General features: G+C 41.9%; 1 protein-coding gene across 5 annotated transcripts in view; it reads left to right on the top strand.

Moving 5' to 3' along the window:
- The first annotated feature begins 6,324 nt into the window (after positions 1–6,324).
- Positions 6,325–24,006, top strand: part of LOC147424622 (Nucleoporin interacting component (Nup93/Nic96-like) family protein) — a 146,819-nt gene continuing 129,137 nt past the window's right edge. For all 5 annotated transcript variants that reach the window (XR_015186501.1, XR_015186500.1, XM_086500771.1 and 2 more), the window contains exons 1-2: positions 6,325–6,561; positions 6,635–6,726. Coding sequence is in view for 3 of the 5 variants with exons in the window: in XM_086500771.1 (XP_086356897.1) it covers positions 6,460–6,561; positions 6,635–6,726 (194 nt within the window). In the remaining 2 variants the exon portion in view is untranslated. The remainder of the gene's footprint in view (positions 6,562–6,634; positions 6,727–24,006) is intronic.

The raw sequence follows: 24,006 nt of genomic DNA, 5'->3' as shown, positions 1-24,006 counted from the left end.
AATCCAGCACGTGCATTGGCAATGATCTACAATGATGTAGTGAGGTGTGAGGTGACACTTCCAACAAAAGAGGAGTTCAAGGCAGTGCAAGAGAGGCTAGGAATAACAAACATGGGAAAAACCAATTTATCGACGTCCTCATTGGCTTTGACATCCAGGGCGCCAAGCAAAGCGGACAGTGCCTTAAACTTATGGAATGAGGCACTACTTGAGGAAGATGAAATTAGAAGGTAAAGTTTTCTTTCTTTTATAGTTGTGTATGGATTAACACTTCTTTTATATGTAATAATCATCACTATGATTGCTTGTAGCTGGTTGTTTATGACGACGAGTTCATTCCTCATCTTCACGGGTGAGGCATGGGAGACTTAGGAAATTTCTCCCTCGGCCAGTATTTGAAGAATTTGAGCTGTCCAAGTTCTCTTTCACTCTCTCTCTCTCTCTCTCTCTCTCTCTCTCTCTCTCTCTCTCTCTCTCTCTCTCTCTCTCTCTCTCGTGCCCAAGCGCTTGGGCACGAGAGAGAGAGAGAGAGAGAGAGAGAGAGAGAGAGAGAGAGAGAGAGAGAGGGTGAGAGGGAAGTGTAAGAGATAGAGGGTTTTTTAATTATAAAAAAACTAATATATTTATTTATTTATTTTTATAAAACTAAAAGCAGTGTGCTTTTGAATTTTATTGTATATAAAGAAAATTGTAGGCATCTAGCTAAATCTAAGTTTACAAGAGCACAAAGAGATTCAGGTAGAGAGAGAGAGAGAGAGAGAGAGAGAGAGAGAGAGAGAGAGAGAGAGAGAGAGAGAGAGAGGGAGAGAGGGAGAGAGACGTAGTAGAGCCGAGGGAGAAAAGGGGGGAGAGATAGAGGGAGTGAGGGGGAAAGGGCGTGTGAGGTTGATTGGCTTGTTAGCAAGAGCACACTCTTGCCCTGGATTGGGTTGTGTGTGGCAAGAGCTGAGGGGGTGGAGCATCTTGGATGCCCAAGGGTATCTTCGTGACTTAGCAAGGTAACACCAAATTGGGCTCAACTTATTTAGGAGTGCCTCCCACACCACTTAAAAAGTATGAGCTCCAGAGAAAGAGGTTGTGAGAAAGCTCAAAATCAAAACACACACACACACACACACAATTGAGTTGTTAGTCTGTGAAATTCCAAAGAGTGAAGAAGCACTAAGTGTGAAGATGATTGGGGGATTTAATCACACTAATGAAACCCGATTAGAGCAAGTGAGTAGTCAATGGATTGCTCTCGACGAAGCCTTCTCCAACACACACAGATGATGCAATAATTTGAGCTCAAAATAAATTAATTGAAGATTGAAATTGTGAAAAACCGACATTGAAATGCAAAGTCTAATTGAAAGAAATAAAAATTATGCAAAAACATGCGGAATTATCTATGACCTAATCATCATGGGTAATGGAGCATGCTCATATCCCAAGAGATGATTAGGGAGTGAAATTTATTATTGATGCAAGAGGTCAAATGCAACCAATGAAGCTACTAATGATGATTAAACAAAGAGGTAAATGGGCCTAGGTGTGAAGTCGTTGCCTATGATACCACTTGTAGAGTTATGGAGGGTAGATTATTGTGCCATTCATGGTAATGGCATGCTTCAATAGGTTAGTGTAGGGCTTGAGAGAGAGGCAATTGCACAATAGAGTAGATGCAAAATAAGCTGATTATTGCACACAAAAGAGATTACAAAATACTGCTTATATTCTAGCTTGTCACATGCTACACACACACACACACACACACACACACAAGTTTCTTGCTTACACACCCCTCTTGCCTTCATATAGGCGCACACATGCTCCACATGACTTCTAGACTAAGGGGCTTTTCTATGTGAGGTGTGACAAAATCCACAACCCCAACATTGTGTCCACCCTACCCCCATTAACTTGATTCGATGTGTAAATTGCATCCGTTGGGTTGTCATCAACGCGGGCCTTGATAAGCTCCAACCGCTTGTCTGTCAACGCATATTGAGTGAGATGATATTTGACCTCAATGTGCTTCACTTTGGAGTGAAACATGGGATTCCTTGCCAATGCAAAGGCGCTCTGACTATCATAATGCAAAGTTGAAACCCATTGCATGTTTAAGTCTCCCACTAGATGTGCCAACCATAAAGCTTCCTTGATGACATGTGGCACTGCAACATAATCAACTTCTATTGTGGAAGAATTCGTATAATCTTGGAGATGACCTCCAAAAGATGGCTCTTATAGTGAATACGAACATGTAGCTAAATGTAGACCTCCTATTGTCTTTGCAACCAGCATAATTTGCATTTGTGTAACCAACAATAGTGCATCGCTACTACTGAAGCGTAAGCATTTTCTCAATGTACCTTCTAGGTACTTGAGGATATGTTTCACTCCTATCCAATGCTACTTTCCAAGATCATTGACTAACCACTCCCCATACATGAAACTAGTCGCCCACATCCGAAGAATATGGCATATTTGCTATTTTCATTATCTCAAAATTTGACTTGGGAGAATCTTCCTTACTCCCCCCCCCCTACATATTAAAATGTTGCAAGACCTTGTGGATATAAGATTCCTAAATGATTTTCTTCTCCCAGATCCTTCATATTCAAGTTTTTGCTCAACATTTGCTGCAATTTGGCAATCTCCTTATTGACCTTTTTTGCAATTAGCATATCATATATATAAGTTGAGAATTGAGTATCAAACCATCAATAAGTTTTGTGTATACAAGAGTGATCCTCTTAAATCCTCTTAAATCCTTCGAACCTCATAAAAGCATCAAACTTTTGCTACCATTTCCTTGAGCCCTACTTTAAACCATTTCCTTGAGCCCTACTTTAAACCATAAAGTGCTTTCTTGAGTTTACACACAAGCTCCCCCATGCTAGGCTTCTCAAAACCTTCAGATTGCTTCATATAAACATCATCCTCAACATCCCCATGAATAAATGCGGCCTTCACATCCATTTGGAGAAGCTCCATGTCCTTAATAACTACTAGTCCAAGCATTGTATGCAATGTAGTCATCTTGATTATGGGCGATGAAGATTTCTTTAAAATCAACTTCCTTCTATTGGTTGAAATCTTAGCAACCAATCTAGCCTTGTGCTCAGGCTTAAGATCCTCATATGTAAACTTCTCTTGTAAACCCTTTTGCAAGATAAATGTTGCTTGCCTTTTGGCAACTCAACTAAGTTCCATGTCTCATTCATTATTTGCAAGGTAGATGTTGCTTGCCTTTTGGTAACTCAACTAACTAACCCATTTAACTTTTGCAAGGTAAATGTTGCTTGCTTTTTGGCAACTCAACTAAGTCCCATGCCTCATTATTGACAATCTAGTTATATTATGATTGCATGGCATGCTCCCACTTGACCTTGTCATCCATCTACGTGGCTCCTTTGTAACAAGATGGCTCACCACAGTTAGTCAGCATGGCATAGTCCAACCTTGTATGAAATTTCTCAAGTGGATGCAAGGAGCTACTAGATCGTGTCAACAACTAACTACTGCTCTTTGCCTTGTCAGTTGGAGTGCTGCTAGTGGGAGGTGCATCACTAGTCTTTTGAGTTTTCAATGAATTTGAGGTAGCACCCACAAATGCGACCTGTCTATACTCAACCTCTTTGATAGATTTCTTGTGCATCTTCGACTCCTTGAAGATAACATGTAAACTACAAATGACTTTACAAGATTTTGAGTGCAAGAGATGATAGTACATTTCTCCATCTACACCATAGTCATTCCCAAAAATGGCCATGTAACCCAAGTCATGTAGCCACCCTGCTGAAATCAAGCTCTTTGCTAGCTTGGGGACATGTTGACATAACACCCACAATGCCAAGCTCATAAGAGCCACTAAGCTTCACTTTTTGTGTGGGCATAAGTAGAGAACCAATCTCTATGGGGTGTCTCATGAAAATTAACATTAGAATCAATGACCAATTATGTGTATTAGTGGCATCTTCTATAACAAGAGCACCTGCACTAATTTCTTATATAAAAACCAAAACATTTGATGGACAAACCATCTCAAGGATATCTAGAGTCTTAGTAGACTCGACGACCATGTTGATTTCTTCTAGCTTTGCTTTGACCTTGCCATCACTGTCACCTTTCTTGTTGCCTTGAGACTTCTTCTTGTCTCTACAAAGTCTTGCAATCCTTCTTCATGCACCCTTTCTTGTGGTGACAATAACATTCAATGTTCTGCATAGATTCTTTAGATTTGTTGCGGGAAGTCTTACGATCTTTACACTTGCAATGATCTTGATCCCTCTCTCTATGTGAAGTAGCAACACAACCATCACCTTGCTTAATAGGCTCCATATAGGTTTCTATGAATCTCTTCACTAGGTAGACTAGCAACCACATCATTGTAAACCAATTTTCCCTCAAGTACACAATTACTTATGGCTGTAGAGAAAAGTGAAGTAGTGAAGCAAGTAGAGCTCTTTGTAATCAACGTATCTTGCAATTCGATAATCCAAATCAAGTTTCATTAAGTGCATCACATTTCTCTTCGTTTGCTCTATCTTTTGAGTGCATGCATTCTCAGTTTGGTGAAGGTTCATGACTACGCTACGTGAGTTTTAATTTGATGTTTAAGTGATATTTTTAAGTTCTTTTGATAGGAGGTTGTTCCTAAGTCTTAGGAGGTGTTGCTAGATTGCTTCTATTTTTGTTGACAAATGATGGATCACAATTTGTGTGCCTCTCAAAATCAGATTTTGAGGGTTCAGATCTATTCTAATAGTCCTTGCCTATAGTCTCCTAGACTTTGTAGCATTTCAAGCTCATTTAGCTGAGAAACTATCAAGTGATTACTTGGCATGAGGTTTGATTGTATGCATGATGACACTGATTGTAGATTGTTGGTTCACGATTGGTCTTGTGCATCTTCATGTATAGGTTCACTCCATTGTGATTTCCAACCCAATGCATCTCCGCGCCCCATCTAGGTCGCTTCTCTGTGTATTGCCATATTGTGTATGTTAGTGCTAGATAGCTACGCTAGACGTCCGCTGCGGCGATTTGCTAACATTGGCGCTATTTTTGAGGATTCGATCTTATGATGGTCGATTGACCTCATAGCTGTACTTTTGTTTATCTACACTTAAAACCCATTCCCTTTTCACTAACAAGATAGTGGCAAAACGGGGTTTTTTGTCACTCGAGAGACTCTAGGACTGGTTATATCTTTCATTTGGTAGCAACAAGTATTTGTGATTGAAGGTAAAACAAAGCATTTTAATCATCAAATTTCTCATTTATCTGAGAGCGTTGTGTATTCCACCACCATTAGCCGTTTTTTCAAGTTTTTGTTCATTTCTTAACATTCAGTCGTTTCAAGTTTTTGTTCATTGAGTAGGTTAAGTAGGCAAACACCATCAAATTGAGCTGCAAAAGTCGAAGAAGAATGGGCCAAAACTGTATTTGGGTAGAATAGACCATAAACTTTGAAAGTTTGAAGAAGTGTTGGAAAACAGAGCACACAAAATCCAAATGTCCAAAAAATCAAGGGGTTAGCTTCCATATACCCTAAGGAACATATCTGACGAATTTGGTTGCATTCTATAAAAAATGATGGATCGTGATCCATGTACCTCAGAGCAGAAGCTTTGAAATTTTTGGACATCCTAAATCCTTATCACTTGTAAACACCAATTGCAACAATTTGGATGCAAAAAGATCCTTGAAACCACATCAAAACCAAGAGATTGGTACAAGTCTTGAAATCAGGCTCACCATCCCAAAACATAAGGAAATTTGAGTTTTTGATGTCCAAATCAATTTTCTTTTGTGGGAATCACTTTCCATTGACCTCCTCTACATGTGGTACAATCTTAGATCAGGCCAAAACAGATGCAAGAAGCTCGAGAGCTAATTCAAAGGAGCTACAAAATAGCGTGTTTCTACCCTCTCAACCTACCTACTTTCTAGTTCGAGTTGTACAATCATCACTAAGGTCTTGCGAAGGCGGCAACCCGTGCCTGAAAATGGAGGGCCGGCTTTACTTTTCTTTGAGAAGGCCAAGTTTAAGGGTGGCCTTCAAGCTCAAGACTTGGTACACAGTTAGACCTTCAAATCCCATCTTCCTATCAATATAAGACTTTTCCAACATGTCTCATTGCTTTTATAAAAAAAAAGTGCATATAAATTGATAATTGTTCATTGTCCTAAACTAGTGAACTTAGAGGTGAGAGGATCAATTATCAATGGCCTACTTTCAACCTGTCACAAAATACCCAAAAGTCAAAGGCATAAATTATGGTCATGGCTATATAATGTTTTAGAAGGAGAATTTGTCCATATGCCATCCATGGCAACCTAGTTTTTGCCTTTGATTTTCCTAAGTTTTCTTTGGGGACTTCGTATAGAGGCAATGGCAACCTTCCACTTTGGTATCCGTTCTAAGTTAAAAGAGGTATGAACGCCGCACCATAATTGCCAGCTAGAGCCATGGCGGGCGACTCTGACATGAGGAGCTGGGCCGACCTTCTGCACAACTCAAGTCAGCTCCTTCAAGCTGCTACACCTTCCGCGCAATTCCCTCCCATTCAGGTACATGTGCTCAATTTTGAAATTTCTCGCATCCCTCAATCACTCCCCAACCTCTGTGTATTTCAACTTGCAGAGAAGTTTGGACCAGCTAGAGGCGCTCTCCAAAAAACTTAAAGCCCGTACCTCCAGGCTCGAAGCTCCCAGTCAGGCCATTGCTGCCACCCGGTTTGTTTTCTATGCCCTTCCATTGATTGTATCCGTCGTATTTGGGTCGATTGTCCAGCTTATCTGAAGCCCACAGCTGAAATTTGTTGTAAAGGATCTCCACAATGACATTCACCGATAGAATCGTATCCCCTCCTCACTAAAGTTGTGAAGCAATATGACCCCTTTCAAGGGTGAAAACTAAGACTCTAGTCGGAGAGGCTTTGGTCTCAGTTTTGGATTCTTACCGTCTCGTGTGCTTTTGGTTTCTCCTCTTTACCATGTTTTATTGGAGGGACCTTGCATTTGTAAGTTATTGGGTTGGATTACCGTACTATATTGCCCTATATCATATTCCTCTTTGAGAGAGGCTCAGCTCAGTCTTTAGTCTAGTTCCTTTGTGTTAACTTTGTTAATCACTTATTGTGATCCAACCGTACTATATTGCCCTATATCATATTCCTCTTTGAGAGAGGCTCAGCTCAGTCTTTAGTCTAGTTCCTTTGTGTTAACTTTGTTAATCACTTATTGTGAAAATAAAGGTTGGCACTTCATGGGGATGTTGGAGCTTTAAAAAAAAAGATATGTGGGTTTGCAAGTGTACATTGAGGGCTAAGAGCCTACTAATAAATGATTCCCCATACTCAATCTCTCATTTGACTTGCTTTTTGCTTCCACTCCAGCAGTGCATGATTTTAATACGTAGTCATGCCTCTTAATAGGATAGTAGAGAGCATGCATCATACGGGTCTTTAGATTGTTTTAGACCTTTGTTCTGAAAGTAATGTCTAATCTTAAGCAGACGATCGACTATTGCCTTGCTTACTTTTCATGGGATATTAGAAAGAAAGAAAGCTCGAGTAACGTCCTTTGGAGGCTGAAGTTGACCTATAGGACAAATCAAGTACATCCATATCAGAGTCATTGTGGGCTGCCATGCTAAGGCTTAAAACAAAACAAACTAGAAGTAAAAAATATTTTTAAGAACGTTTAGGACTCTCCTAAAATATGCCTTAAAGGCTTAAAACAAAACAAACTAGAAGTAAAAATTTAAAAACTTTTAGGACTCTCCTAAGATGCCTTGAAAGCTTAAAACAAAACAAACTAGAAGTAGAAAATATTTCTAAGAGCTTTTAGGACTCTCCTAAGAGTTGTGATCACAATTGGATTCATTACAAGAGATGAAAATAGCTACATCTAGGTAGTGATGAATTCACTTCTGAGGGAGTGGGGTACCGAACTCTCCAATGATTGCTTTTCCTCCTTTGTATACTACCCACTTGCCATTCTTTCTTGATTCTTTGACTTTAGCTAACTTTGCTGGTCTGTCCTTGAGCTGTAGTGGTGTCAACTCATCAGCTATCGATGCCTTTGTCCGCTCCAGGAACTTCGTTTGCTTCGTTACTCCTATTTCCCCAAGCGTGTCCATGTATAAATGTCACGTGTACATCTAACACTATTTGTACGTGGACAAGCTACTTCATGACACGGGTTCAGTTCAGTTAGATTAGGAAGTGTTCTGGCACTTTTGTGAGTTTGTTCGCAGACCGTGCATGTCTAGACACTTAGAGTAGATGCATATCCTCTGGTTGCACACAACATGATCATCAGATTTCCATTAGAACCCATCAGGAGCATTTTTACAGTGCATAGAACTATTTTCCCTTATTTTAGCCAATTTTCACTTATTATTTTTAAGTGACTTTTGTTGGGAATTGGGTAGGGAAAATTGGCTATGAATATATATAAGAAAAGCTAGCGCTAGCACAATTTGGCAGAACAAGGAGCAGGAACTTCGGTTCAATAGGTACCTTCTCAGCAGGACCCCCCATTAGCAGACCTTGCGTTTTTGCATCAGCAGAGAGCTAGCGTTTTTGCATTGAAGACTAGCCCTGGCGTTTGCATTGCAGATCAGCTCCGGCAACAGAAAGACAGCAGATCAGCCCTAGCGTTAGCGGTTCTCCACAGCAAGACACAGATTTCAGCCAGCGTTTTTGAATTGCAGATCAGCCCCTAGCGTTTTGCAGTTCCATTGCGACAAGATCCACAGTAGCACTAGCGTTTTCGGTTTTCAGCAGTTAGACTCCGTAGAACAAGTCCCGAACCTCATAGATCTCACCTTCCCGCAGTAGATCTTCGCTGCACAGTCAGATCCAACGTAGTTTGCAATTTCAGCCCGGAAAACACAGATTTCAGCATCTGCGTTTTCAACGCGTCATCGTCGCCATCGACATCGTCACCGACAAAGAGTCAGAATTTAGCAGATAAAGATTTGGAGATTTCAACCATTAGCGGTTTCAGATTCCAGCGTGTCTCGTCATCGTCGGCAAGTCCAAAGTATTGTAAAGATTTGTGCAATCAATAGTAGACCGGTCTCGCCATAGAGAGTGGGGCCTTCGGAGGAGGGTTTTGACAACATTCTGGTGTCATATTCTTTTCTCTCTATCTCTCAGTCTCATGCACCTTCATTCACAGTGTTAACCACTTTGTTTGTGTCCATTGCACTCTCTCACTAAAGGAACGGAAGGCTCTCCCTTCTGTAAGTAAAAGGAACCTTTGAGCACAGTTGGGAGCACTCATCTTGAGCAAAGTTCAACATTCACTTCTGTTGCACCTTACAATAAAACCTTTGCTTGGGTGCCTTTGGGTATAATTGAGAAGGGGTCTCCTTGGTCCATGAAATGGAGAGAAGAGAATGAATAGGCACCACATTTTGTTAGAGTTATGGAGCTCATCTCCTGGGTTTCCCTGCCTAAATCTTGAGTGAGGGCTTTTTTATTAGGCTGTGAGGCATTTCTAGATTCTAGGCATGTGTTGCTAAATGGACTAATATTTAAATTTCTTATCTCGAGTAATTTCTTTTTATTGAAATTAGGATGTTTAAATATGTGCACTCGAACCGAAAGGTTAGGAATTGTAGATCTATTGGAATTATTAAAAGCCATCAGGAACAGAAAACTCTGATGCGTAATATGATAGGTGACATTAAGCATTGCAAAGGGGTTTTACCGTTAGTTTGGTAGGAGAGACCGGGAAACGAATACTCCTGATGCGTCACGTGATGGGGTGACGGGAGCATCGGAAAGGGAATATTTCGTTGGTCTAGTAAGAAACCCGAATTGGAAAAAGGAATACGCGTAAAGATGCAAGCACAAGAATAAAGATGGGTTCTGAGAAGCTTTTCTTAAAAAGCGGAATATTTTAACGTGTTTTTCGAGAAGAACATACGCTTTCCCACGAGGAATGTATGTCTGCATTACATTTGTGCATGTGGTTGCATCCAGGGACGCCTGGGAAGTGCTTTGAAAGCATTGTTTTTAAGGTTTTATTGAGTTTTTTGGTAGATTCAAACCATTTTTAAAATACGCCGGCCGTCCACTTAATAAGTGGACAGCCACCTAGAAAATAAAGCAGCAAAAACCAGCCACTGATTTCTCTCTCTATTTCTAGCTGAAGAGCACAAAGAAAAAAAAAACCACCGTGATCTCTATGCGGGCAGCCAACGCTCAGCTATTCCTGACGTGGTTAAGGAGCTATAAAAGCATCACACGCCCTCTCTCAGAGGAGTTACCAGCGTCAGCAAGAGGAGACTCTGCCGCCAGAAGACGCAAGAGATTGCGAGACTACGAAGCACGGAGGTCGCTTTTTTCCGCGCAAGAGCGTAAGGTATGTATTGTGTATTCGCCATACGTATTGTTGTCCCGTGTGTATTTGCAGGTACCTCATTGCAAAGGAGAAAGTGGGAAGACCTCGGCCTACGCTTGGGAATTTCGGGAACGGAATTCGGAAATTGTCTGCGAAGCCTCGACTCCGAGTACAGACGGAAAAAGGATAGAGAGCTTGTCTCTCGGATTTTCCTCACAGGAAGGAACGACCATCGAGTCGCTCTAAACTCCCCCGCCCCAAAGGGTTTGTTGGTCCACGTCTCCAACTTGTGACGCAGCACTCACTGATTGTTACTTAATTAGAATCACAATGAGCGCATGAGGGTGTCACAAAATAACGGAAGCGTAAACTGACTTTTAAATTGCACTTCAAATACTCAAGAGAATTTGAGAGAGAGTGAGAGAAATCTTGACACTTCATTGGGGACCACAAGATTGGTTGGTCTCCCCCCATAAAGAGAATATCTTTATTACTAAGGGAGAATCTTTACAAGCACAGGAACGGGGCAAAAGCTTGTCCTCTATTCTTTCTTTTTTGCTTCTGTCTGAAAGAGTGAGAAAACTACTCTCTGACTACTGAGAGGATTTTCCCTCTGCTGTGAGATTTTAGGAAGCTCTCGTAAGTGAGAGTCTATCTTCCACAAAAGTCCTCGCAAGCTCTCATAAATGAGTCTAGCTTCCGCTAACGGTGTCCCTTTATGTATAATCATTCTTGTAATAAAAACAAGGGAGAAACACGCAAAATGCACGCACACATGCTTGCTGTAATTTTCTGCACATAACCTAAAAATGCTATCTGAGTACGTTTCAATGCCAAAATAGAGATCTTTTTCGCGATGGAATGTGTACGCGTAGTGTGGGTAGAGAAGAACTAGATTCTATGAGTACTTTGTTGAAATTCACCCTGATATAGAGGGGGAGGGAGTGCTCCTATATAGCCAGCCAAAAGAGGAAACGCTAAAGGATGAGGGGGGGTGAGAGTGAGAGTGAGTTAGAGAGTCACTTTCCATTGGTAAGTGTGTCAAGTGGCACTCTTAATAACTTAAAAACCATTCAACTTTCACATTTAAAAGCTCCTAGGCTATTAATGAAATGTGCAAGTTAACTCACAACTGGACACATGGATGCTACTTATGAAAACGTTAGCTGCTTCCAACATAATGCCGTACCGGCACTTCTGTGGCATTACTTGTTCGGACTTGTCCGGCCATTCGGTCCGACACAAACATTTAAAATTAGTTTAACTGACTTATCCTAAGGCCTTAAAAATAATCAAGGCCTTAGGATTACTATTCTAGGGACCCCATCTCATTCCTGTGCTCACAAATTTCCTGAGCTTGAAATCAGAGGCTACTGCCTATCCCTTATTGAAGACCCGATTTCCCAATCACTAGGGCTTCAGGGTATTTTCTGATAGGGTCTCCTTGAGGTGCTCTGGCCCAAGTTTGCGCGCACATGAGGCCCTAGAACTGGTAGTCCTATTCTGATGTGTCCACAACTAACTAAATAACTATTTTCTCGTAAATAAATTAATCATTTACAAAGTCTGACATTGTTACATCTCTCTTGGTTCTAAACAGTTGACTTCAATTGTAGAGCGTGAACATAACTGTGCAAGATGTCTGGCTAGTTCTTGAGATCGGACTCAGTCATCCACTTTACATCTAAAGGAGTGTAATTCTTGAACTTGACTAAATATTTTCGATGTAGTCTCCCGGACTTTAGTTGTCTCTCGGAGTGGTGTATTATCTGTTTTGGTAGAAGGATTTCCTCAATCTCTTCAACTTTTGGAGGATCTTCTTGTACTGGAGCCACTGGAGGAGGATCAACATATGGTCAGAGGAGACTTCCATGAAAAGCATAATTGATGCGGCAATGAGAAGGCAAATCCAATCGAAAAATCACTTCATTGACTTTATCTGTACTCTTGAAAGGGTCGTAAAATCTATGGGAAAGTTTAACAACCTTCCCTTTTCCGACCCGCTTTTTTAATCTAGCTTTCTCAAACTTAAGTAGGACGTATTGTCTGTTTTCAATGTCCGTTTTGAAGATTAAGATTTCTTTTGTGCTTGTCTGCTTTTCTCTTCTGCTGCTCTTGAGTACGAAGAATTGCTTGCTTTACTTGCTTGTAGGCGGTATCAATATCACGTACAAATTCGTTTGTGTTTTCTTTGGTAACCATAATAGGAAGTAAGAGTGGCTTCCCATAATTAGTTTTGAAGGGAGCTTTACCAGTTGAAGAATGTATGGTATTATTATACGCAAACTCAACCAAGGGTAAGTATTGTTCCCATTCGGATTGTCTTTTCGAAATATAGCACTTGAGAAGGTCTAAAACAATGGCATTAGCGATTTCGCTTTGACCATCTGTTTGAGGATGATAAGTTGATGAAGAATTAAGCTTAGTTTCCAAATTTTCGAACAATGCTTGCCAAAATAGACTAGTCATGCAAAGATCTCTATCGCTCACAATAGTCTTTGGCAATCCATGATGTTTAAAAATTTGAGCTAGAGGTATTCTAGCCATGTGATCAGCTTTGATCGTCTTCTTAATTGGAAGGAAATGTGCTTGCTTACTAAATCTGTTTACTATAGTCCAGATTGCATCATTTCAATTCTTAGATCTAGGAAGATCCGTAATAAAATCCATGGCAATACTTTCTCATCGTGTGTAAGGCACAGGGAGTGGCTGAAGCTTGCCATAAACTTTATGTCGATCATATTTCACTTTTTGGCATATTAAACACTTGCGTACATATTTTTCAATGTCTGCCATGAGTGTTGGCCAAAGAAATATCTTTCAAGAGCACTAGTGGTAGTAGCAATTCCCCGATAGCTGGAATAGGGAGAATTATGTGCTTCATCCATCACCTTCTGTCTTAAGGGCTGAGCTATACATACATATTGCTTGTTGATAATATAATGTATTATCCCTAATATAATAATAAGGTGGCCTTGAATGACCAGCTTGAAGCTCTGCCAGATTGTCGCGAAGTCTAGATCTTGAGGATACATCTCACTGAGAGATTCTAGTTCCTCATGATAAATAGTTGTCATTGCATTGATCTTTGGACGCTTGGAGAGAGCATCTGCAACCGCATTCATTGTTCCAGAAGTGTGTAAAATCTGAAAATAAAACTTGAAAGGAAGTTGGCCTATCTCATTTGCTTTTTTGATAACTTTCTGTGTGTGAGAAAGTAACGAAGACTCTGATGATCTGTCTTGATTGTAAAATCAACTCCTAACAAATAATGTTTCCATATAGAAAGAGCATGAATTACTGTCATCAACTCTTTCTCATAAATTGAAGCATGTAATTCGGCATCTTTAAAGCCCCGACTTTCGTAGGCTATGGCGTGAACCTCTTGGTTCAAGCCCAAGTAGTGAATTTCTTTTAGAAAGAACTCACTCTTCTTAGCATTCACAAATAATTTGTGTTTGCGTAATTCTTCAAACACTATGTCACAAATGGGTGACGTGGCAGTAGACCCCGGACACACAGTGACACGTGGCAGATTATACGGCATTACACGTGGCAGACTGTACGGCAGCAACGTACGACAGTTCTGGATTTTGTGGCGCCAAACGCGTTGACAGGCTGACATGGCAGCGTACGGATCTCCCCAAATTACGGAGGCTGCTTTTTGTTGGCTGAATTCGCTTGCTGACTTTTGGAAGCTTTTGGGACAGATGCTTTTGAATATCAAAAGTTTTTAAACTACTGCTTTTGGGAATCCCTTGTACCTTTAAATAAGTGGGCAAGGCCTCACTTCTCAGAGCATCTGGACGCAGAGTCTGAGAGTGAGCACCTACCGACTCTTTTATACTTTGAACATATATTAATACAAAAACAAATACCGAAAGGGGCACCAGTCTTTGGGGCCAATATCTCTAGGCATGGAACTACGCCGGGCCATGTCGAATCAAGTGTGAATTGTGAATTGTTTTAAAGTGAATCTTTATTGTCTCGCGGTAGAATCTTGACTTGGGGTGTCCAAGTTTGTTACAGTGGTATCAGAGCACAAAAAGATTCGCACACAACTTTTGGGAAAGAATCTTCGTGTCCCGACCACAAACTTATTAGTCACTCCCACCCTTCATACATCGCGCATTGGCGCGCTCTTGTCTTCATCGCTCTGTCTTACAGGACATAAAGCCATTAAGAATCCTAGATTACACATGGGTTCTTGTGAAGAATCTACTAGAGATGACCCCTCTCAGTGGGAAGGCAAAGAAAAGTTGAAATTCCGACGCGAGAACTGTAGAAAAGAATGAAGATTTGGGCAAATTTGTTTTTTGGACAAGTTTGCCAGAAAGGAGTACAAACGTCAACTACAGATTGGCATATGTGTGAACAGATTGATTAAGTACTCCAGGGTCCCGAGATTGGCGAAACACCTGAAGAATTACCAGATGATAAGATTTACTCGAGATGGCGTGTGGCCATTGCTTCTTCTCTCAGGTAGGGAGGAAAGCTGAAAAGACAGACGAGCAGAAAAGCGGAACTTGTACTCGCAAAAAGACATGGACAAGCACTCTTGAAAAGAAGCACTTCTATAGAGCCAACCAATATGGCTTCCTCGAAGACCAGAGCAAGAAAACAAAAAAATTTAAAGAAGGTGGACAGTCGATTCAATTTGAATCCTTTTTTGGGTTCCGAGATGCTCCAAGGGCTTTGGCCTTCATTCATCAGTTTTACATAGCTCTGGAGGGTATTACTCAGAGCACTCCAAGATTAGGAGGGCTACTGCTTATTTAAAGGGAAATGCTCGAACATTGTGGTCCACTCTTCTTTTGAGGCAGGAAGCTCCAGTTAAATGGTTGTAATTCAGAAGGCTCTTTATTTCTTCTTGGTTGGCTCGGGAATACAAACAAGATATTTGAATCGCTTGGAATCATCTTCGGATGACCAAGGGAGATTCTTTGGATGCTTATTGTGAGAGATTTTTGGAACTCTTTTCTACCAACCTCTTCATTGAAGAAGGTCTCGTTTAAGAAACAGATCGAGCGGTTTTACTGCGGACTTCCTACAGAGATCCGAGACTATTGCTTGGAACAAAAGCCAAATTCTATTCAAGAATTGATGGGTCATGCGAAACGGGGTTTTGCGATACATTCGGGAAATTTGACTTACCCCACTGATGAGATCTTGACTCAGAGAACCCTAGAGACCTCTCACAATGAAAGTAGAAAGAGAAAGAGTTCCCAGGACAAAGAAAAGAAAGATACACGTCCCCGACTGACTCTTAGAGAAAGGGTTGAGTATGCCCATCACCTCCGGAGGGTGATAGAAACTCGGCTTGTTGGTTTTATAGAGTACGTTCAAAGCATGAATAACCTCTATACAAACCTACACCTACTCTTGGGCACTGACGACGTGAGTAGGGATGTCATAGCTGTTGTCCAAGCTATGCATGATAAAGGTGATAATCTTATTCTACATGTTTGGACAAGCAGCGAAGTTGAGGTCACATATTGTCAAGTTTGGATCTTTGCTCTTCGTAGGTTTGTAGTAGTATTCATTTTTCGATTTTCGTATTTAGCTTACCTGAGGACTTAAGAATGTGTTCCTTGAGAAGTTGTTGTGTGAAGTTTGATTTCTAGGATTAAGTTTTTAAGATGTCTTATTCTTTTTTGCTTGAAGTTGAGTACTTGTTTTAAGCCAAGTAAGTTGCGTCATCTTATTTTACGCATGTCTTTTCTAAAAACATTTTTAAGTTAATAACGTTTTGTTTTATTTATTTTTGTTTTGTAGCAAAGAAAGTAATTTAGTTTGTTTGATTTTGTTTTTCCTTTTCTTTTCTTGTCTCCCTTGCTTTTATAGTTTTATGAGTGCTTTATTCCCTCTTATAATTCGTGAGTTCAGATTAGTCTGAACTTATAAAGGTATATATAAAGGGCTATCTATCTCAAAGAGGGGAAGTGTCACAAAGTGATGACGTGGCTACGGACAGCAGAAATCCTAATTTCTGGCTGAAACCCTAAAATTCCTGCAAACCCTAAAATCTGCCAGAAACCCTAATTTGCAGCAAACCCTAATTTCAGGCTGAAACCCTAATTCAGCAAACCCTAAAATCTGCCAGGATACTGATGTGGCAGCTGGTACGGAATTCCGGAAATTGCACCGCAATTTGCGCTGAACAGCTTTTGGGCGTTGCTTTTTGGACTCTACGCCATGAGAAAGAGAGAGAACTTGCTTTTGTTTAAAAAAAAAAGACTCTCTAAGAGAGAGAGCTGATGCTTTTTTATTTTTAAAAGCTTTTGGGGCTCTGCTTTTGGGCATCCCTTGTACTTTTAAATACGTGGAGAGGGTTTCACTTCTCAAAGCATCTGGACGCAGAGTCTGAGAGTGAGACCCTAGCCACTCTCTTGTACTTTGATCTGATTAATAGAAAAAGAAATACCGAAAGGGGCGCCAGTCTTTGGGGCCAATATCTCTAGGCACGGAACTCCGCCGGGCCAGTGCAAATCTATTGTGATCTGTGAATTGTTTGAAGTGGTTATTTGGTGCTGTTGCGGTTGATTCTTGACTTGGAGTGTCCAAGTCTGTTACAGTGATATCAGAGCACGGCCGATTTCTCTTCTATAGGAAATCCGATCCCCAATTTTTTTTCCGCGGCACCTATGGCTTCAAGCAATGATCAGTCGACTACCTCTGCATCTGGAGATGCGGGCAGGGATCACAACGAAGATTCCGGCACGGAGTATGGCCCACCTAGGCCTACTCAGGCGGAGCAGCAAGAGATGGAGCGTCGTCAATTGATTGGCGATGCAACAAAGATGATGCTCAATTTTGCCAAGGACCCAAAGATGGCAAAATATATGAACCAGACCTCTTTGGAAGAGGTACAGACGGAGTGACAGAGAACCACAACACCACTCCTGAAACCCGCTCTCAAGAAACCTTCTACCTCCAAGAAATATACGGAGAAGGAACTGGAGAACGTGGTTGATGAACGGATTGCTCAGCTTTTCGACGTGCAAAAGAAAGACAAAAAAGCACGGCAAAAAGCAGAAGAAAGGCACTGACTTCCAGGATATTTGGGTCGTCGGTTGACATTCGACAAGGCAAAGAAACAGAAGAAGCGTGTCAAGTTTGAAGGCTTACCCAATTCTTTTTCTTCTTCTGACAGTTCTTCTAGCTCTTCAGACTCGAGTGAAGAAGACAGAAAAAGCAAAAAGCGAAGCAAGAAACAAAGCTTCGGAAAGGGCAAGAAAAAGGCAAAGAAGGCTACATCTCGCCCAGAGACTGACAGTTCTACTGAGGACTTGTCTACAGACAGCTCAGATTCCGATGAGGGAAACTTTTATGCGAACAAGAAGAATTTTTTTTTACAAAGCTAACCAGTATGACTTTCTCGAAGATAAAAGCAAGAAAGTCCAAGAGTTTAAGGAAGGTGGCCACTCGATCAAGTTTGATACTTTTTCAGGATATCCAAATGCTTCGAAGGCTTTGTCTTTTATACAGTAGTTTGACATCGCTTTCGTGGGAGGACGCTATTCAGAGCACTCCAAGATTCGGAGAGCTGCCTCTTACTTTAAGAGGAATGCTCGTACTTGGTGGTCCACGCTTCTTTTAAACAAGACTGCACCAGTTAAATACTGAAATTTAAGAAGCTTTTTATTTCTTCTTGGTTGACGCAAGAATATGAACGAGATATACGAGCTGCTTGGAACCATCTTCGGATGACCAAGAAAGATACAATCAATGCTTATTGTGAAAGATTCTGGAGCTCTTTTCTACCCGCCTCTTCATTCAAGAAGATCTCGTTCAGAGAACAGATTGAGCAGTTTACCTTGGGTCTACCTACAGAGATCCGAGATCACTGCTTGGAAGAGAAGTCAGCTTCTATTCAGGAGTTGACCTACAGAGATCCGAGATCACTGCTTGGAACAGAAGTCAGCTTCTATTCAGGAGTTGATGAGTCATGCAAAGTGGGGCTTTGCCATTCACTCTGGCAGTCTGACCTACCCCACAGATGAGGCCATGATACAACGAGCCGAACAGACTTCTTGGAATGGAAGTAGAAAGAAAAAGAGCAACCTAGAGAAAAAGGATGCACGACCCAAGCTTACTCCTGAGGAGAGAGCTCGCTTCATCAGAGAGGGGAAGTGCTTTGGATGCGGGGAACATGGACATATCTCCGCGAAGTGCCCTAAAAAGGCACAGAAAGAACAGAATGATAAAGACGACGACATGCCTCAGAGTTCGAGAGCAACTGAGGAACGTGGCAGAAAAGGCAGATAGAAAAACAGAACTGGTACTACATGGCGTGGAACCTGCACCGAATCTAATGAATGAAAGTACAAACTTTGCCGCTCTTGGGGCAAAGTGAAGGATCAGGAAGCTCTTTTGAAGGAGCCAAGGCAAACTTCTTTTCACTCAGAATTGGCGGCTCGATTTGGAAATTACGCCTGACAGACTGACGCCATAGGCGAAGGTAGTTCGACTGGCACCCGGATGGGATGTTGCCATTACACCGAGCATTGGAAAACTTCGTTTGCAATGACAGGGGTGTTCAGGGCACGCGAGTGACGTTCTACTCAGGATCCCTTGGTACCACAAGAACTACGCCGTGGTTGACTATCGGGCCGAGAAAGCGACTGATATAAATGAAGGGCTTAGATATTGTACTTGATGAACTTCAGTTTCTTACTCATTCTTTGGGGAGAGAACTGAATGATGGATAAAGGTTGAATATGTTTTGACCTGATCAAAAGAACGCCAAGATTTTTCTCCACACTCATGCCGATTGCTTTTCAGAGGGCCTGAAGATCATACCATTGATCTGATACTTGGTAGTACACCACCGAACCGGCCACCCTACCGTGTGAGCCGAGCACAGAATGAAGAGATTATGAACCAAGTGAAAGACCTCTTGGAAAAGGAGTACTTCACCGTATTGCTCTCCAGTGTTGTTGGTTTTGAAGAAAGACGGATCTTGGAGAATGTGCATTGATTATAGAGCTTTCAACAAAATCACCATCAAGAACAGATTTCCAATTCCTAGGATCGATGATATACTTGACAGGTTACAGGGATCCTCGTGCTTTAGCAGGATTGACTTGAAGAGTGGATATCATCAGATCAGGATAGCGCCGGAAGACGTCTACAAGACAGCTTTTCGGACGACTTTTGGGTTATTTGAGTTTTTGGTGATGCCTTTTGGCTTAACCAATGCTCCTGCGACATTTAACCGGATGATGGATAGGATTTTTCGAGAGTACAGGCTATTTGTTGGCACTTTCTTTGACGACATTATTGTTTTCTCCAAGAATGAGGCAGAACACAGAGATCATCTGCTTCAGGTCTTTCAGGCATTACGAGATCACAAGTTAGTGATTAATGCAAAGAAAAGTGAATTTTTCCTACCAGAGATACACTTTTTGGGACACATTGTGTCAACGACACATTGTGTCAACGACACATTGTGTCAACTACAGGAGTGCAAATGGATCCGGCCAAGATAGAGATCCGTGATTGGCCCGACTTGAGGAATGTCCATGAAGTTAGAAGCTTCTTGGGACTGTGTTCGTACTATAGGCTGTTCATACGAAAGTTTGCAGAGATTGCTTCCCCTTTGCATACCTTGACACAGAAAGGAGTACCTTTCTCGCGGGGACCCACAGAGGTGACTGCCTTTCAGACATTGAAAGAGAAATTGACTACGGGACCTATTTTGACTTTGCCGGACTCGTAGAAGTCATTTGAAGTATATTGTGATGCTTGTGGTCGTAGTCTGGGTGCGGTCTTGATGCAAGGAGGCCATGTCATAGCTTACGAGAGCCGTTTGTTCTCTGGGCCGGAGATGACAACACAGATTTATGAGAAAGAGCTTTTGGCGGTTATCCATGCTCTTACTCAGTGGCGGCATTACCTACTCGGAGCGGATTTTATTGTCTTTACAGACCATCAGAGTTTGCGCTACTTCTTGTCACAGAAGCAACTTTCGGAAAAGCAGATGAGGTGGGCGAACATCTTGTCACAGTTCCACTTCCAGATTGTCCATGTGCAGGGACAAAAGAATGTGGTGGCAGATGCTTTGTCTCGGAAACCGTTGGTTCTGGCCATTTCCGCGATACATCATAGGAGCTTCGAGGATATGGTCGATCAGTATGCCACAGATACAAATTTTGCAGATATTTTCACACGGATACGAGATGGGGAGACAGTAGCTGGATACTCCCTTCGGGAAGGCTACTTGATGAAAAAGACTATGTTGTGCGTTACACAGCCGTTGAGGGAAAAGGTTATGACTGAATGCCACTGTCCACCTTTTACGGGTCACCGCGGCATTGCTACCACCATGAAAGGGGTAGAGAGATACTTCTTTGGTCGAGACTCAAGAAGGATGTGGAAGAGTTTGTGCGCAGTTGCTTGGTATGCTAGAAGGTCAAGTTTGACAGGCATAAGGCACAGGGATTGTTACAGCCTTTACCCATACCCACCTGCCCCTGGGAAAGTATAGCGATGGATTTCATTTTTGATCTCCCGAGAACACAAAGTGGTCACGATGGTATCTGGACTGTTATTGACAGATTTAGCAAACAGGCTCATTTCATTCCAGTGAAGAAAACAGTCAAGCCGGATCATTTAGCGAAACTGTTTGTGGCCCAGATTTTCAGATTACATGGCATGCTTGAGACGATTGTCTCCGAAAGAGACCCCATATTTACGAGTTTGTTTTGGAAGGCAATTTGGGAGAACATTGGCACGCGGTTGCAGTTCTCGTCATCGTTCCACCCGCAGACTGACGGGCAATCCGAGATTGCCAATTCAGTGGTTCTAGATTTATTGAAATCTTATATCTCAGATCAGAAGACTCAATGGGAAAGATATTTACCTTTGGTGGAATTTGCCTACAATAACACGATACACTCTTCGACGGGGAAGGCTCCATTTGAGATTGTTGAAGGTGCTGCGAAGGTTCCACCCTTCCTGAGCACGAAAGATAAGATCTTTGAAGCGGATGAATATACGCAAGATCTGGATACTGCTTTTGCCAAGGTTCGCGAGACTTTGCAGAAGTCTCAAGAACGACAGAAAAAGGCAGCGGATCGCCATCGTTGCGACATGAAATTGAAGGAGGATGATTGGGTGCTCTTACGTTTTGAGAAGGCACGCCTACGAAAGAAAAAGGGAAAGGAGAGGCTTTTTCCAAAGCTTAGTATTCGATACTACGGCCCTTTCCAGATTACTGAAAAGATAAATGATGTCTCCTTCCGATTGAAACTGCCAGATACTTGGAGGATTCACAATGCTTTCCATGTGAGTCTCTTGAAACCTTTTAAAGGTGATGTGCCTGATGATGGGGAGCCTAATGAGCAACCCGAAGTGGAAGAAAACGAGGAGATCCTTGTTCCTGAACAGATTTTGGCACATAAGGATACGAAGAATAAGGGTAAAGTCCGAAGGCGGTTCTTGGTTAAGTTCAAGATTATCCTGCACTTGATGCGAAGTGGATGGAGGAGGAGGACCTAGCAGATACTCCTCAGATCATGAAACTTTACCTCGATGCTTTTTGTTTAGCATAGTCTACTGCAAATGGAACCCAGAATTCAGCTTGGCTGGAGATCTGGTGCAGTGGGATGCACAAGAGGGGAGTCACTCCACTCCTTTGTCAACAGATGCCTTGATTTAGATACTAGAGTCACTGATGTCTCTTTGAGCTTCAGGGATACTGAGAGTTGACAGTATTCTGCTGTATGACTTTATGAAATGGAATTCCTGATAATGATACTGATTTGTTCTTGACTTCTTGCGAGTGCAAGAACTGATAGACGAAATGACTGCAGTATTTTGGTCTGATTGATCTCGAATAGACATGGTTGCAATAGGGGTTAGTCAATCGGACATCGATGAGGTCCCGATTGGACCTAGATGTGATTGCTAGCTACATTGCCGATAAATCATGGTCTAAGATCCGAATGAATGTTGAATGTCATGTGATGTCTGGTGATGTCGTGTGATGTGACTGTCGATTTTGTACATGTGCTAGAAGTGTGTTCCTAGTACGTAGGTACTAACAGTCAGTGTCTGCTAAGACGGTTTATGGCTTTTGTCGGTTTTGCAGGCGTAATCGCGGTCGATTACAATGCTTTCAAGAGGGGGGTATGTCACAAAGTGATGATGTGGCTACGGACAACAGAAACCCTAATTTCTGGCTGAAACCCTAAAATTCCTGCAAACCCTAAAATCTGCCAAAAACCCTAATTTGTAGCAAACCCTAATTTCAGGCTGAAACCCTAATTCAGCAAACCTTAAAATCTGTTGGGATGCTGACGTGGCAGCTGGTACGGAATTCTGGAAATTGCGCCGCAATTTGCGCTAACAGCTTTTGGGCGTTGCTTTTTGGACTCTACGCCATGAGAAAGAGAGATAACTTGCTTTTGTTTAAAAAAAAAAGACTCTCTAAGAGAGAGAGGTAATGCTTTTTATTTTTAAAAGCTTTTGGGGCTTTGCTTTTGGGCATCCCTTGTACTTTTAAATATGTGGAGAGGGTTTCACTTCTCAGAGCATCTGGACGTAGTGTGTGAGAGTGAAACCCTAGCCACTCTCTTGTACTTTGATCAGATTAATATAAAAAGAAATACCGAAAGGGGCGCCAGTCTTTGGGGTCAATATCTCTAGGCACGGAACTCCGCCGGGCCAGTGCAAATCTATTGTGATCTGTGAATTGTTTGAAGTGGTTATTTGGTGCTGTCGCGGTTGATTCTTGACTTGGAGTGTCCAAGTCTGTTACAGGAAGTGTTTTGGTTGCGGGGAATTTGGACACATCTCCGCAAAGTGCCCCAAAAAGGCACAGCAAGAACAGACTGAAGATAGGCCAGAGAGTTCTAGAGCAGCAGAGGAATGTGGCAGAAAAGGCAGATGAAAACAGAAGTGGTACCACATGGCATGGGGTCCGAACAAAATCAGATGAACAAAATACAAAACTTTGACGCACTTAGGGCAAAGAGAAAGATCAGGAAGCCTTCATTTTTTTCTTTGATGGAGGAGCCAAGGCCAACTTCTTGAATTGGCGGCTCAATTTAAAATTACGCCCGACAAGCTGAGGCCACAAGCGGAGGCAGTTCTAGCAGCACGTGGACGGGATGTTGCTATTACACCGATATTGGCGCACTTTGTTTGCAATGTCAAGGCTGTTTCGTGCACGAGGACTTCTACGTAATGCCCTTGGGAGGTTGTGACGTCCTCCTCGAAATCCCTTGATACCACAAGAACAATGCCGTGGTTGACTATCGGGCTAAGAAAGTGACTTTGACAAATGAAGGGCAAAGAGATTGTACTTGATGAAATTCAGTTTCTTTACTCGATTTTCTGGAGAGAACTGAATGATGATTGAAGGTCGAATATGTTTTGACCTTGATAAAGAATGCCAAGATTTTCCCACACTCATGCCGATTACTTTTCTGAGGGCCTGCCAGGCGAGTTGCTACCATCTCGTTCTGAGGATCATACTATTGATCTGATACCTGGAAGCACACCATTGAACCGGCCACCTTACTGTGTGAGCCGAGCCCAGAATGAAGAGATTATGAACCAAGTGAAAGACGTCTTGGAAAAGGGTCTTATCCACCTGAGTACTTCACCCTAGTGCTCTCTGGTGTTGTTGGTTTTAAAGAAAGACGGATC

The sequence above is a fragment of the Adiantum capillus-veneris genome, chromosome 25, assembly GCF_014529385.1.
Source record: "Adiantum capillus-veneris isolate H3 chromosome 25, ASM1452938v2, whole genome shotgun sequence".
NCBI classification, from domain to species: Eukaryota; Viridiplantae; Streptophyta; class Polypodiopsida; order Polypodiales; family Pteridaceae; genus Adiantum; species Adiantum capillus-veneris.
This window is presented reverse-complemented; position numbering and strand designations above follow the sequence as displayed.